Here is a 14,438-nt window from a genome sequence, read left to right on the forward strand (position 1 = left end):
TCACAATACATAATTTCAAGCGCATGGGCAATGTCAACAAAATATTATTACAGCATGCTGTTTCCATGAAAGCTGGTCAGCTGTGTATAAAACCAAAAATTTACCTCTCAAACTGGTCTTTGATAGAATCTCATCATTCACAATATTTTGTCTACTTGGATCACTCAGTTTAAAGTGAATAATACTTGTGTTTTGTATGTTAACTTTTCAGATGTCTCATTTAGTGTGAGCTTTTGCCTTTCAAATTAAGTTTTGAACCTCTTCAATAAGACTGGGCTCAGTGTCTGCACAACAGGCCTGGGCTTTTTCATCAGCATACACAGTTATCAGATTCGTATTATTGAAAGAACTTGGTAAATCATTTTTATAAAATATGAACAGGAATGTACCTAAAATGGAACCCCAAGGCACAGCAAAGTCTATATTCCTTATTCTTTACCATCTCCACTACAGTACTTTTGCATTGTTATGTATAATTTCTGTACACCATTATCAACCTCTGAAACACTTTTCCAGTGATTGTATGAGCTTTCCAGGGACACCACCCATTGCAATTTTTGATAACAGTGCACCATGATATACTCTGCTGAAAACTTTGGAGAAGTTTTCAAGAGCTCCTGCCACCTGGGTCTTTTAATTTATTTTTCCAAATACATAATGGACAATCTGTTGATGAAACACTAAATGAATGATCAGCTGACATCTGTGACTCTCAACACATCTGCTGTTACTGTGGTGAGAATGAATTTCTAATTCTTTACAAACAGAATAAATATGAAAGAATACCACACAGGAAAAAGTAGCGTAAAGTTCTGTAATTGCAAATGAATAAAATAATATCTAACCTGAGCATAGTGGTTATGATAAAAATCACCACATAAAATGGAAAAATATGTGCAACTACAGCATGGCGGCATTGCTCATTGCATCTCTCTCTCTGGTTAAGCTGATCTTGAGTCATAGCTCAGATCATGGAAACAAGTTTCACTATATGATCTGTTTGCCAAAGAAGAAATTGTTTCTCCTAGGAATACAGAACAGACAAGAGGAGAAAAAAACAGGTGTAAATGCAGTGAAGTAGAAGAAGAATTCATTTTGTGTATTGGATCTTAGTTGCTCTTCCAGGATCATACAACAGCACACATAATTTTTGTTATGATGATTATTAGCTGTGGTAATGTTGGCTTCAGGCATACATTAACTTCACCTTCATCTTTGAACTTCTTAAACTGAATTCTCAAATTTTCCATCTAGAACCTTTGCTGGCTGTACCCACTTAGACCAAACACTATACTGCAAGTACAGTTCCCTCCGTGTTCAACAATAATGCATGACACTCATTGTCAGAGGCTGGTTCCGAAGTTTAACCAGAATATTCAGATAACTCATCAGAAGAATAATGGGAACAAGGCAGTGGAACCCAACCATTTTATGATTACTTACACAATATTAAGAAAAGGACATCTGAAGCCTGCTCTAATGAATGAAGGAAAACTCCAGAACAATTAGAAAAACTCCTGTCCAAATAATTTTGTGTTACGGAGGCTGTACATATCATATCAGAATAAGAATGTGATATTAGAAAATGCTCTCATAAGATAATCAGTTGACACAGGCATACTGATTATGAACATGGAATGAGGTGAAGCTCAAAGACTGTGAAGCTACACACACTACCCAATACATCAATACATCAATCACCATCATTGCTTTTCTGACAGGAGTTGCTTATGAATGTGAGAGCAATGTCAGCTTTTATTACTACTTGAATTTTAAAAATCAAGAACATTACAAAGGTAGTAAATCACACAATACCCTTTAACAAACAAATCTCATGTAAATAGCATAAATAATAAATAGGGGTAGTGAAGCAGTAGGTGTAATAATGAATTGAAAAATAGGAATTTGAGTAAGCTTCTATGAACAGCATAATGAACACATTATTATAGCCAAGACAGATATGAAGTCAACGCTAACCATGATATATGCCAATTAGCTGCCCAGATGAGAAGAGACTGAAAGAACATGTTATGACATAAAAGAAATTATGCAGATAGCTAGGAACATGGAAGCTTCATAGTGTTAATGGACTGGAATTCAATAGTAGTAAAATGGAGAGAAGAAAAAGTAATAGGAGAACATGAGCTAAGGGGAAAGGAGTGAAAAAGGAAGCCTCATGGCAGAGTTTTGCACAAAGCATAATTTAATCATCACTGACACTTGGTCAGCCATACAAGATGGCTGGATGCATGGAAAAAAGCTGCAGACACTGAATGGTTCCAGATTGATTAAACAATGGTAGGATAAAGATTTCAAAAACAGATTTCAAACTGTAAGACATTCCCATAGCCAGAGATGGACTCTGATCATAATTTATTGATTATGAACTGCAGGTTAAAACTGAAGAAATTATACAAAGGTTGGAAATTAAGGGGATGGGACCTGGATGAGTTGAAAGAACCAATGATTATAATAGAGTAATGAACATAGCAGGAGATGAATAATAGATAATCTTTAGAGGTGAAATAGTGTACGACACAGAGGATCATACAGAGAAAGAACAAAGCCCAGTGGAAATACTTTTACAGTGCACAATATATTGAACATAACTGACAAAAAATGAAAATGAAGTAGGCAAAAGGGAATAGAGATGTCTAAAATATGAAACGGACAGGAAGTGCAAAATGACAATGCAGTGCTCAACCTATGATTTATCATAGAAAAAAGGTTGAAGAAATGACAGTGGTGACTGGACTATATACCTTGAAATTCTAAAGACAGCAGGAATAAAATACAGGGAGTGAAAGGTTATTTACAACTTGTATTGCAACTTGACTGCAGTTATAAGAGTCAAAGGACATGAAAAGGTAACCATAGTTGAGAAGGGATGGGGCTGTAGCCTATCCCCAACACTATTTAATCTGTACAATGAGCAAGCAGTAAAGGAAACTAAGGAGAAATTTGGAAAGGCAATTATAGTTCAGGATGAAGAGATAAAAACTTTGAGGTTTGCTGATGTCTTTGTAATTCTGTCAGAGATGGTAAAGGATTTTGAAGAGCAGTTGAATGAAATGGACAGTGTCTTGAAAAGTGATAAGATGAACACCAACAAAAGTAAAACAAGGGCAATGGAATGTAGTTGTATTAAATCAGGCAATGCTGAAGGAATTAGACTAAGGAATTAGATAATAAAAGTAGTAAATGAGTTGTGCTTTTTGGGCAGCAAAACAACTGAAGATGGACAAAGCAGAGAGGATATAAAATGTAGACTGGCAATGGCAAGAAAGGTATTCCTGAAAAAGATGAGTTTTTTAACATCTGACATAAACGTAAGTGCTAGAGAGTCTTTTCCAAAGATTTATCTGGAGTGTAGCCTTATACGTAAGTGAAACATGGGCAATAGGCAGTTCAGACAAGAAAATTTTGAAATGTGGTGCTACAGAAGAATGCTGAATATTAGATGGGTAAACTGAATAACTAATGTAACTAATGAGAAATATTGAATTGATTTGGATTAAAAAAAAAAAAAAAAAGATTCGTGACACAGCTTAACTAAGAGAAAGGATAAGTCGATAAGACAAATCCTGAAGCATCAAGGAATACTCATTTTGGTAACAGAGGTAATTTGAGGTGGGGGTGGGGGGGGGTAAAAATTCTATAGGGAGACTAGACATGAATACAGTAAGTACGTTCAATTGGATGTAGGTTCTAGTAGTTATTCAGAGAAGAAAAGGCTTAACAGGATGGACTAGCATGGAGAAATGCATCACATCAATCTCTGGATTGAAGACAACAACAACAAACAATAACATTTTGTTGCAAGTGCATCTGCCATAATCAGGCCATTTGAAGAATGTTTTATTGTTTTGATGTAAACAAAAACTTAATTCTAGTGCTAAAGTGAAAATTTTGTATCTCTTTGAAATGTTTCTCACATTTAAGACAATTTTTTGTCTCTCCTGTAAAAGTCATGTATTGCTACTGATGTGGTATTGTTTTTTCTTGGATGATTGCAGTTGGTTGGTGAAAGCAAACATTGTTCTAAAGCTAGAACTGGAAGGGATATAAGATGCAAGATAAAAGTTGGATCTAATGCTTATGTTCTGGTTCATTTCCTCTGCCTTGTCTCTCCACACCATAAATTTGGAGCAGTTTCTTCTCCTCATTAATACATATACCTCTACCCTTATTGTTCCATTTCCTATACATTTTGTTCACCTAATAACAAGACTTTTTAATGTCCACTACATTAGAGAGATAATTTATTTTCTTTGTGTTTGTCAGTAATAGATGATAATTTAATCTGCTGTTAACAGTGGGATTATTAGAGACAGAGCATTAGCCCTCATGAATAAGGGCTGACACTGAGTTGTGGAACATGCCCTAGAAACTGATCAAAGATTTAAGGAAATTGTAGAAACCCCAAAAAAAGATGTCTGGGCAATTTTCTATAGAAAAGAGGAAGTTAGTTGCAGTAGCCTCATATTTCCTTCACATCATGAGGTAAGCTCAGTACAGGAGGTTGGATTATTTGAGAAAGAGTTTTGATTTGCTCTAAAGATTTAGTCAAACTTGTTGGCCTTGCAGTTACAATTTATTTTTCTCTCCATGCCACATTCCAACTGTGACGTAGATTCTGTATCTTTCCTAACCTTGTTTTCTGATAACTTAATCTTTTTTCTGATACTTGTAGGTTATCTAAAATCCATTCTTTAGCATACTTGCTTGTTTCCTCACATAGGTCATAAATATGTGCACATACATATAGAAGTCAAAGTGCAGAGAAAGCTGTTTCAGTGATATTAGCTTCGAATTCAGTGGTTGATATCGAAAAGTAAGCATGTCATCTTTGCCATGGGCAGATCCTCAAGAATAGCTGTAATTGAAGAGATTAGCAAGAAATACAGAAGGTGAATTGTATGGAACTATTGTGGTAGTGTTCACATCTACGTGGCAGCCAATGTGGATTGCAGTGCTGTATATATATATGTGTTATCAGAGTGGCATGTGATGATTAGTATTTCATTGTGACCTGCATAAATATCAATAGTCATTAGTTTGTGAGTCTGAGATGTGACAGCCTCATATGTATGTTTAAAAAGAATACATTTTTCTGTATTAACATTCAACACTAACTTTGACCACAGTAGAACCTCAATTCACTTCAGGATTGGCGTGCAGCCCTGGGATACTCCTGAAATATCACCCTTTCTCTGATGATCTCCCTCGTCCATTAGCCACAGTCACGAACTAACTGTAGGTTGCTCCCTGCTTTTTATCCTGATTTCTCCCATTTTTGTTGTTAATTAATTCAGTTTCTGTTGCTGTAAAGTATGTACTACTTAACAACCAGTAATAGAGTACAGATCAGATTTTTTACTGAATGACAAGATTATTTATTCTGAACGACAGATTATTTATTCACTTACTGCAAGGAATGGTGCCCGCATGCCTCTGACATCTTCAAGTCTCACACCTCCATACTGTGCTAGGATCTCACGCTGACCACCAATTTCCTTCGACCACTTTTTCTGAGAGAACTGTTCACCAAAACTGTGCCTGGTGAAATAATAAAGACTGTAGTTAACACCATAAGTTTAAAAATATAACAAAATCAATTCATTAATTACACTTTTGTGAAGCTGCATGAACTGCTTCTCAGATGAATCACAATGATAGTAAGTTTAATGATACTGAAATCAGAAGTATGCAGATGGTAAATGGAAGAAAAACTGAAAATGTTGTTCTGTAGAAAGCTCAGTTATTTCCAGGGTTTACAGTGAAAAACTTTACAAATGAAATTTGTGTATGTTTCTTTTCAATTGTACTGCACAAGCTAACTAGCAGTTTTCAAATCACTGCTTGTTTTGTATTCATTTCACTGAGATTAGTTGCCCCCTTAAGATGCTGGAAAAATTATAAAAATCTCAAAACATGGACCATTTCTTGAACTAAAACATTAGTGTATATGTGTATTTATTAGTTTCTCCATGATTGGATAGCACTTCTGCTCCACAAATGTGCACTGAATTAATAAATACCCACTGTACTTGTTAAACTGTTCTTTATTTTAGTCCACAACTAGTTTTTTCTTGAAATGGCTTGAAATACTGAAGCAATATTCTAATGGATATTGTGCTGTGGAGAAGCAACATCAAACATTTTAGGAAATGGAATAGATATTGATTAATTTAGTACATTCATCTGGTTATTTGTTTTTGAGGCAAGAAGCAAGATAGCAAAACAAGTGCAACTCATTTGATATTTACAACAAAATCACACAAACATTTTGAAGAATGGTCAGTGAGCTCTGACGAATGATAGTATTTAATCCAGTGTCAGTTCTACTGATATTTATCTGATCTAGAGCAATTTTGTTCCTTCACATCTGGCTTTCTCAATCAGTTTGTCAAAATTCCTAAAATTTTAGCATGCATCATTAATTCATACATTTTCTTAATGTATGGGCAATTCAAATTCAAAATATTTATGCTATTTATGTGGCATTCACTGAAGCAACAGAATCTCTATTTTTATATTTATCATGTAAAAATATTACGTCTCATGGACAATTTATCTGTTTGGATCTCCTGGCACAATCTACACAACTATCATGTATCAATTTGCATTGCATTCTTTTGAAATACAATCAGTTTCTGGTTAAACCAAAGGGTTTGGTTTTTAGTCATTCATTAGAATGTTGCTGTTTCAAAAACATTAATTTATTTAATTGCTTTGACTTTATTGCTTTATTGTTAACATCTTTGACTATGATTCCTTTAGTAGTTTCATTTTATGTTCTGTAAAATTCTATGTAATGTATATTATCTTCTTATTCTGAAATGAGTCCCACAAACAAACTACCCATAAAGCACTCAGAAAACCCTTAACCCAACTTCTACAAAAGCATGTAATTTATGAAAGTGGACAATTTACATCTTGTTGACAGATACCCACTGAAAATCACATTTCAGATTTTCAGTTGTTCATTACCACAGGACCCTGATGAAAATTTTAGGTAAGAAAGCCAGATGAAAATAAAAAGAAGTGAAATTAACTTTTGAGTATACTTTCAGCAATAATGTGTATAGAATCATTAAAGTACTACCTGGAGGAATGGCTGGTGTTGGATTATGATTACCCATGATAATCCGTTCCAGTTGATGCCATCACACTACCATGCATCTAATATAACAGGATAAAATACTTGCTGGGGGAGGGGGGGGGGCACACAATTAATGAGTTCTCATGTTGTACAAGCCTTATCTGGTATCAAACATCACTGTCGAACTGTCATACATTGTTTAGATACTGCTGGTCCTGTGAATTGAGATGTAAAAATGCACTGCCACATGTTTCCTAGGATCTGAACCATACACTGCACTACGTGTAATGGATCTCTCTTAGACTGCTTGTTTTCATGATATTTTGTTGATTAAAAAATTATGAGAGTGATTCAAATGAAAAACTTAAAAATGCAATAAAAGTCCTAAAACTGTACTATCAATATGGCACATGCCAGGAGTTATCCTTGTATTTTGACAAATGACCAAAAGTTGGCAGCTGTTGTTGCATCACAGGGAGGGAAGCTGCTTCAGTGTAAAGACGGCCATGCTACTGTCGGCTTGTACTGTGTTGGAGCAGTTATTTGTGATGTGGTTTTAGAGCAGTGAAGTTATTGAACCTATGAAAATGCACTGCAGGATGAAAGACAGTGCTGTGATTCATTTGTGTTCCTGTAGCAAGTGTACAAGTGGTGCAGAATTAAAAAGAGATGTATCACATGTGGAATATACCTTATATCCAAGCCATGTAATGTTGAACAAAAACACTCACACAGTGATAGAGGGCTTTTGTAGGAAAACAGACATTACTGTAAACAAAATAGCCACTATTTTGGATATTAGTGTTGGTTCACCACATAATATTGTCCACAACATGCTGTGATTCAAGAAAGAGACTGTAAGATGGATTCTAAGTCAGTTTGTTGAATTGACAGATTGTCACTCTGATACCCGTGAGGAATTTTGGGACTGTTACCAGGTCAAAGGTAATGGATTTCTGGATAGAACTGTTGCAGGAGATGAAACCTGGGTGCATTAACACCTCCGTGAAGTGAAAAAAAAAAAAAACCATTGGCAGGAAAAGTCTTACTCATTCTCTTTAGGGATGCAACAGGGGCAATTTTTTTAGCACTGTGTGTGTCACATCAGTCAACAGTTGAAGTGACAGATTGTCATGTTGAAGCCTGTGAGGAACCTTTGTGTCATTTCTAAGCTGAAGGTAATGGTTTATGGACAGAATTGTTGCAGGAAATGAATCCTGTCTGTACTAACACCAACCTGAATTGAAAATACTGAGCAATAAATTGTACTAACACTATTCAAAACCTAAAAATTCTACATCAATCATTGGTAGGAAAAGTCATACTCACTCTCTTTTGGGATGTAAAAGATGTAATTTTGGAGTGTTACATGAAAAGGGGATGAACAGTGACCAGTAATTCATACAGTGAAGAGTAATTTGGATTTCAGATGTTTTGTTGCAACACAACACTGCTCATTCCTATACTACCCATTCAGCTGTAGCAATAATACGGGATATGAAATCTGAATGTCTATCACAGCAACCTTAAGCACCAAACTTCACTCTGAGTGATTTTTATGTGTTCAGATAGGTCAAAGAAGTGCCGGGAGCAGAAGCGATGAAGAGGAAAAACTGTGGTGTACAAGTGGATGAATTCACAACCAAAACTAATCTTCACATGAGATATTCATCTACATCCAAAGTGATGGAATACATGCATAACACATCATGGGAACTATGATATAAAAAAATGATATATCTGTAACTTTTAATTTTCCTGTATTAGCTCATTTGTATTATAATAAATATTTAAGGTTTTCATTTCAAATGCTCTCATATAAAATACAGTTAATAAGATAGTGGATCCACACTGTCTTTCAGGTACAATTAACTGTGGATTTAGTCTGAAACAAAAATTCTGCAGTGCCACAAAAACTCACCAAATGCCTCTTTAATTTTATGCTAATCCACTAATACAAAAGATACAGCCATAAAGATACTGCCAGATAGGAGAATGCAACAGAAATATAGAAAATACTTGAAACAAACTACTTCTTGTGCAACATGTTCATTCAGCGAAATCTGTCTTCCTCTTTATTGGATCAATATTTTTTAGCCTTGGTATCTTCCACTTCACATTTTCTCAAACCATGGTTACCTACATCGGCAGCATACATCTAATGTTGTTCTTATAAATAAAAATTAGAATAGGCATCTACTCTCTTGTAGCTCATTATATCTGAATAGCTGTCTTCCCTAGCTCTGTATACTCCTCTGATGTCTCCATCACAATTACATGTCTAAATTGTATAACAGATTTGAATTCCTTAATTCTGCAGTGAACAAAGAAATGTCCAGTCATAAACAATTCATTTAATGATTTTTACATGCCAACGTGGCATACAATTTTGTAATTCGCGCCATATGTGGTGCTGCTTTGTATTCTGGTCAGAGATTTTAAGTACTTGGCTCCTTTTGGAAAAGATTTTAAAGTTCTCCTATTGTTTTGTTTTCTTTTAATACTAATGTTGCTGTTCACTTTGAATGATTTTTATGTGCCAACATGGCATACGACTTTGTAATATGTGGTGCTGCTGTGTATTACTGGTCAGCAATTTTAAGTATTTCATTCTTTTTGGTAAAGATTTTAAAAAGTATTAATTTTATTGTGGAATTGTACGGTTATTGTAAGAATTATTATGTTCTTGAGAGCTGGAGAACATTTTCATAAATAAAAAAGTTTCCTATATCCTGATAAGGCACCCCCTTCCTGAGGTTTCCTTACAACAGTGGAATGAGTAAACTGCCAGATATCTGTATGCACTGTAAATGTTCACTGCACATTTTTGACATCTTCAGAAAGGTCATTTTTTACTTTGTTATGTAAGTTTAAACCAATACAACTATATTACACATCAGTGTAAATTTGGTTTTCTGCCTTGTAGGATGATTTGAAAATGGGTCTCAGCCTGAAACTAGTCATTGAATGAATAAAAAGTAAAAAAATTTGCAACTTGGACTGGATTTTCATTCTAGTGATTAACAAAAGTTGCTGACCCAAACTACTCCAGCATGCTGGAAGTTCATAAATTCATGTATGGTTTTGCTAATAGATATAATTCTGTGTAATATGGGTTATGCTTGTTTTACTATCTTGCTTTTTGCTGTAAGTTAACAAACTCTATCTTCCTTCTATGTTAATATAATGAAAAGGATAGATTATGTATTTTATTACTTAAAATCATATTACTTGAGCTTAGTTTAAGTTAATTCACAGAGAAATACAGAATTACATTTAAAATAATGCCTTTAGCGAAGAATACCCTTCATGGACATATAGTAGAGAAAACGTAAATTAGAGTTGTAATTTTCAGTTGTAGTAAAAAATAGAAATGTTACAAAGTTGTTAATAACAGGTATGACATATATGATTTTTTTCAGTACATAAAACATGCAAATGAAGAGCACAACACATAACAAATTTACACTGAAAAATTCTGAAAGGCATTAGACCCATCTGCAAACAGAATACATGACGTTTTGATATAATTTGAGTGCCTTCAGACTTGATTTACTATGCTTTTTGAATATTTTCACTCATCCAGGGGTCTGATAAGATTGTATAAGTTTGCTTACTTTCTTGACAATTTAACAGGTATTAATATTGTGTTATTTAGGTTTATTTAAATTTCATTATTGCTATTTACGTTTTAAATGGCCAGTTCTTGGGCATATCACAGATTATTCATTTCTATATATATGTATAGAGTGAGCAAAATAAAAGTGGTCTGGAAAATATTTATAAGACTGATGCAGAACTGACCTTTGCTAATGAATTCACCAATCAGTGCTGTCATATGGCTGTACATACACAACTCCTGCATGCTCTGTCCTGAATACTTTGCCATGTCATTACATTTGAGTGAGTGAGAGGAGTGTATGTGTTTAGTGACAAGTTGAATGCAACTGCAAATGGTGCTCATGATAAAACAGGTGTGTTCATTGTTGAGTGTTATGTGGTGAAGTGTAATTCATGAGTGACATGTGCAGGACTGTTTTTCCAAGAGTTTAAGACTGGAAGTCTTTAGGCAAATGTAACAATTAGTGGCCAAATTACATGAAATGGACTGTATGGTGAATGAAAACAGTGGCCACTTCCAGCACCTTCTTTGATGTTCATATTTTCAGACCAGTTTTATTCTGCCCACCCTGAATATATAAAGAAAAAAGACATAAGCTGCATTAAAAAAACAACAGTAGTGTTATACATACAAATTAAGCCCATATCCATGCTATGTACAGCTCAAGAATGAATTTTATTGGTCATCTTTGACTTACGAGATGGAATGTGATGCAATTTCATGACCTGAGGCATACAAGTTCTGCACATGGCTATAGTCAGTCCATTCATGGGAAACATAAAAGGTAGCTGCTATAGGGCAGCCATTTGGATTCTTCCTGCCCTTCTCAAACAGGTCACTGTACAGTCCCTTGTTCAAATCATTCGCAGAGTCGTCGAATGTTAGAAGCACAATTTGTGGGACTTGCTCCACTGGCAGATCTCCTGTTTTTGTATTGCAGATGGGATTTTCAGAGATTGGTTCAGGTTAAAGGTTTTGAGGTGATGGGAAAGTGGGTGCCAAAGGACAAGAAAGTTTATGCAAGTGTGTTTTGTTTTAATTTTTTGTAAAGGAAAAGCGCCCATTTTAAGTTAAAAGAAATTTAAAGACATTTCAAAATTCAGTTTTGATTTTTTTTAAATTTGTCATTGGAACACAATATTTGTGATTAAGCAAAATAGGGAAGTCCCAAGCAGTAGAGTTTATATTTTGGGTGTTAATAATTATGCGCCACGTCAGAAGTTGATATTTCAATAAAGTAAAAGATTGGACAGTGGAAGGAACAAAAGAAAGGGTGGAGGGATTTTAAAAAAAAAGAAAAGAAAAAAGACCTCTGTTAGTTACATAATAGCAGAAACAGCAGAAAAGAATGAAGAATGAAGCAGACACATAGTGCTCCATCAGCAGCAGCGACAGCCTGAACAGCACCTGCATTTATGAGATACTATTTGACTTCATATCAATGTGCATAATTAGATACTGTATATTAATCAGTAATGACAGAATTTTTGTTGACAAGGCAATCTGAAAACACCTCTGAGATATCTTCCTTTTGTACTGTTTAATTTAAATTACAAGACTGCATAATGCTATAAGCATTTATATTTGAGATTGAAAGGTCTATCAGAAACCAAAGAATCTGTATACACCATTAATGATATATGTTAAGAAGTATATCAACCAGGTCTGATATTATTTCTGTATTGTTTTTATGCATATATTTCTATGAATATATGTCTGTTTCATAATTGCTGTTCCAGTTGCCCAGTGTTCAAACACATCAGATATTTTGTTGTTTTACTCCAACTTGGGGATCGCTTGGTAGGACATATTCTGAGGCATCAAGGGATCACCAATTTAGTATTGGAAGGAAGCGTGGAGGGTAAAAATCATAGAGGGAGACCAAGAGATGAATACACTAAACAGATTCAGAAGGATGTAGTTGCAGTAGGTATTGGGAGATGATGTAGCTTGCACAGGATAGAGTAGCATGGAGAGCTGCATCAAACCAGTCTCTGGACTGAAGACCACAACAACAAACTCCAACACATCTTTGATGAAGTTTTAAGATTTAATACTATTTCAGTTTCTCTTGGTTTGTGTTACTAATCTAACTCATCAATGATGGTTCATTTTTCCTAAGATTTTGTTAAACTGAGCAACAGAAGTTGTGTATTCTCATTCCTGAAAATCTGTCCATATAGTTGTCAGGCAAATTTTCTCTCATGTTGTGACAAATATTTGCAATTTCGTTTTTGCAATGTGTAAATGGAGTTCACAGAGTCAACTACTGCTCATCACATGTTTCGTGTGATGCTCTGTATCAACAAAAGGCATTGGATTGTTTCCCATTACAAAAAAAAAAAAAAAAAAAAAATATATATATATATATATATATATATATATATATATATATATATATATATGTCTGCTTGTGTCTGTATATGTGTGGATGGATATGTGTGTGTGTGCGCGAGTGTATACCCGTCCTTTTTTCCCCCTAAGGTAAGTCTTTCCGCTCCCGGGATTGGAATGACTCCTTACCCTCTCCCTTAAAACCCACATCCTTTCGTCTTTCCCTCTCCTTCCCTCTTTCCTGATGAGGCAACAGTTTGTTGCGAAAGCTTGAATTTTGTGTGTATGTTCGTGTTTGTTTGTGTGTCTGTTGACCTGCCAGCACTTTCATTTGGTAAGTCACATCATCTTTGTTTTTATATATATATATATATATATATATATATATATATATATATATATATATATATATAAAAAGTGGAATTTTACATTTTTATTCAATGCAGTGGTCCCAAATAATTTTCTATTAGTATGATATTTGTTTTATTAAAATGTATTAAAAGGCCCAGTAAAAATGAAGAATAACCAGATTCCAGTAGTGATACCAGCACTGCTGCTTGGTGGTAGCAGTCTGTGCGGATCAGGGCAGCATGGAAGTTGCTGCTGCAGTACTGGGTATTCTTCACATTTTACTGTCCTTGTTGATACATATCAACAAAACAAATATCACACTACAATAAGTTTAGTCTATCTATCATTTATTATCTGTTATTTATCTAATTCTATTAATTTTACTTTAAAAATCATTTTCTTTATATTGGGAAACAAACCAATGTTCCCTGTTGACACAGAGTGTCACGTGAAAGCCTTTATGAGGGGCATTTGTTTTGGTTGGCTCCACCTACCCATTCCAAATATCTACCAAAACACCAGAGAAAATATGGCTGATGGTATGTACATACAGTGCTTTAGATGGAATAAAATATTTATGAGAACTCACTTCTGTCTTTCAATTGTGTTCTCTACTATCTGTCAGTGCAATCTGCAGGCCCTCCAACAAAAATGGAGTTAACACTTGTGCTGCTACTGTCGCTCTAGTGTAGCTGTAGGTTATAGTCATGAGAAAACAGGTGTTTCCTTGCACTCAATGAATTTCATGATATTTCTGGAAATGCCATTCCACCCATTCCCACTGACTGAAGCACCGTCTGATGTTTTGTGATATTTCTTGCTAAGTGGTGATATTTTTGTTACCGCATTTGAGTGTCTCTAGTCAGACATTTACTTGGCAATTCTATCTTCTGTAATAAAGGAACTCTAGCACCAGAAACAAAACAGTATTCTAACACTACCAAAATATTGATATTCAATTATTTTCATCATGGCAGCAACAACAGCAACCATTACAAAACTGTCTTGAATGAAAAACATCCCACA

The 14,438-nt window shown here is 34.7% G+C and overlaps 1 protein-coding gene across 11 annotated transcripts in view; it reads right to left on the reverse strand.

The window, feature by feature from the left end:
* The window catches only part of LOC124615457, a 354,502-nt gene that overhangs the window by 17,402 nt on the left and 322,662 nt on the right, over positions 1–14,438 (reverse strand). For 10 of the 11 annotated variants that reach the window (XM_047143452.1, XM_047143442.1, XM_047143435.1 and 7 more), the window contains 2 exons: positions 11,425–11,650; positions 5,430–5,559 (listed from right to left, as the gene is read on the reverse strand). In XM_047143452.1, coding sequence (XP_046999408.1) covers positions 5,430–5,559; positions 11,425–11,650 — 356 coding nt within the window. The remainder of the gene's footprint in view (positions 1–5,429; positions 5,560–11,424; positions 11,651–14,438) is intronic. The other variant, XM_047143372.1, reaches the window with a different exon arrangement.

The sequence above is a fragment of the Schistocerca americana genome, chromosome 1 (genome assembly GCF_021461395.2).
Source record: "Schistocerca americana isolate TAMUIC-IGC-003095 chromosome 1, iqSchAmer2.1, whole genome shotgun sequence".
NCBI classification, from domain to species: Eukaryota; Metazoa; Arthropoda; class Insecta; order Orthoptera; family Acrididae; genus Schistocerca; species Schistocerca americana.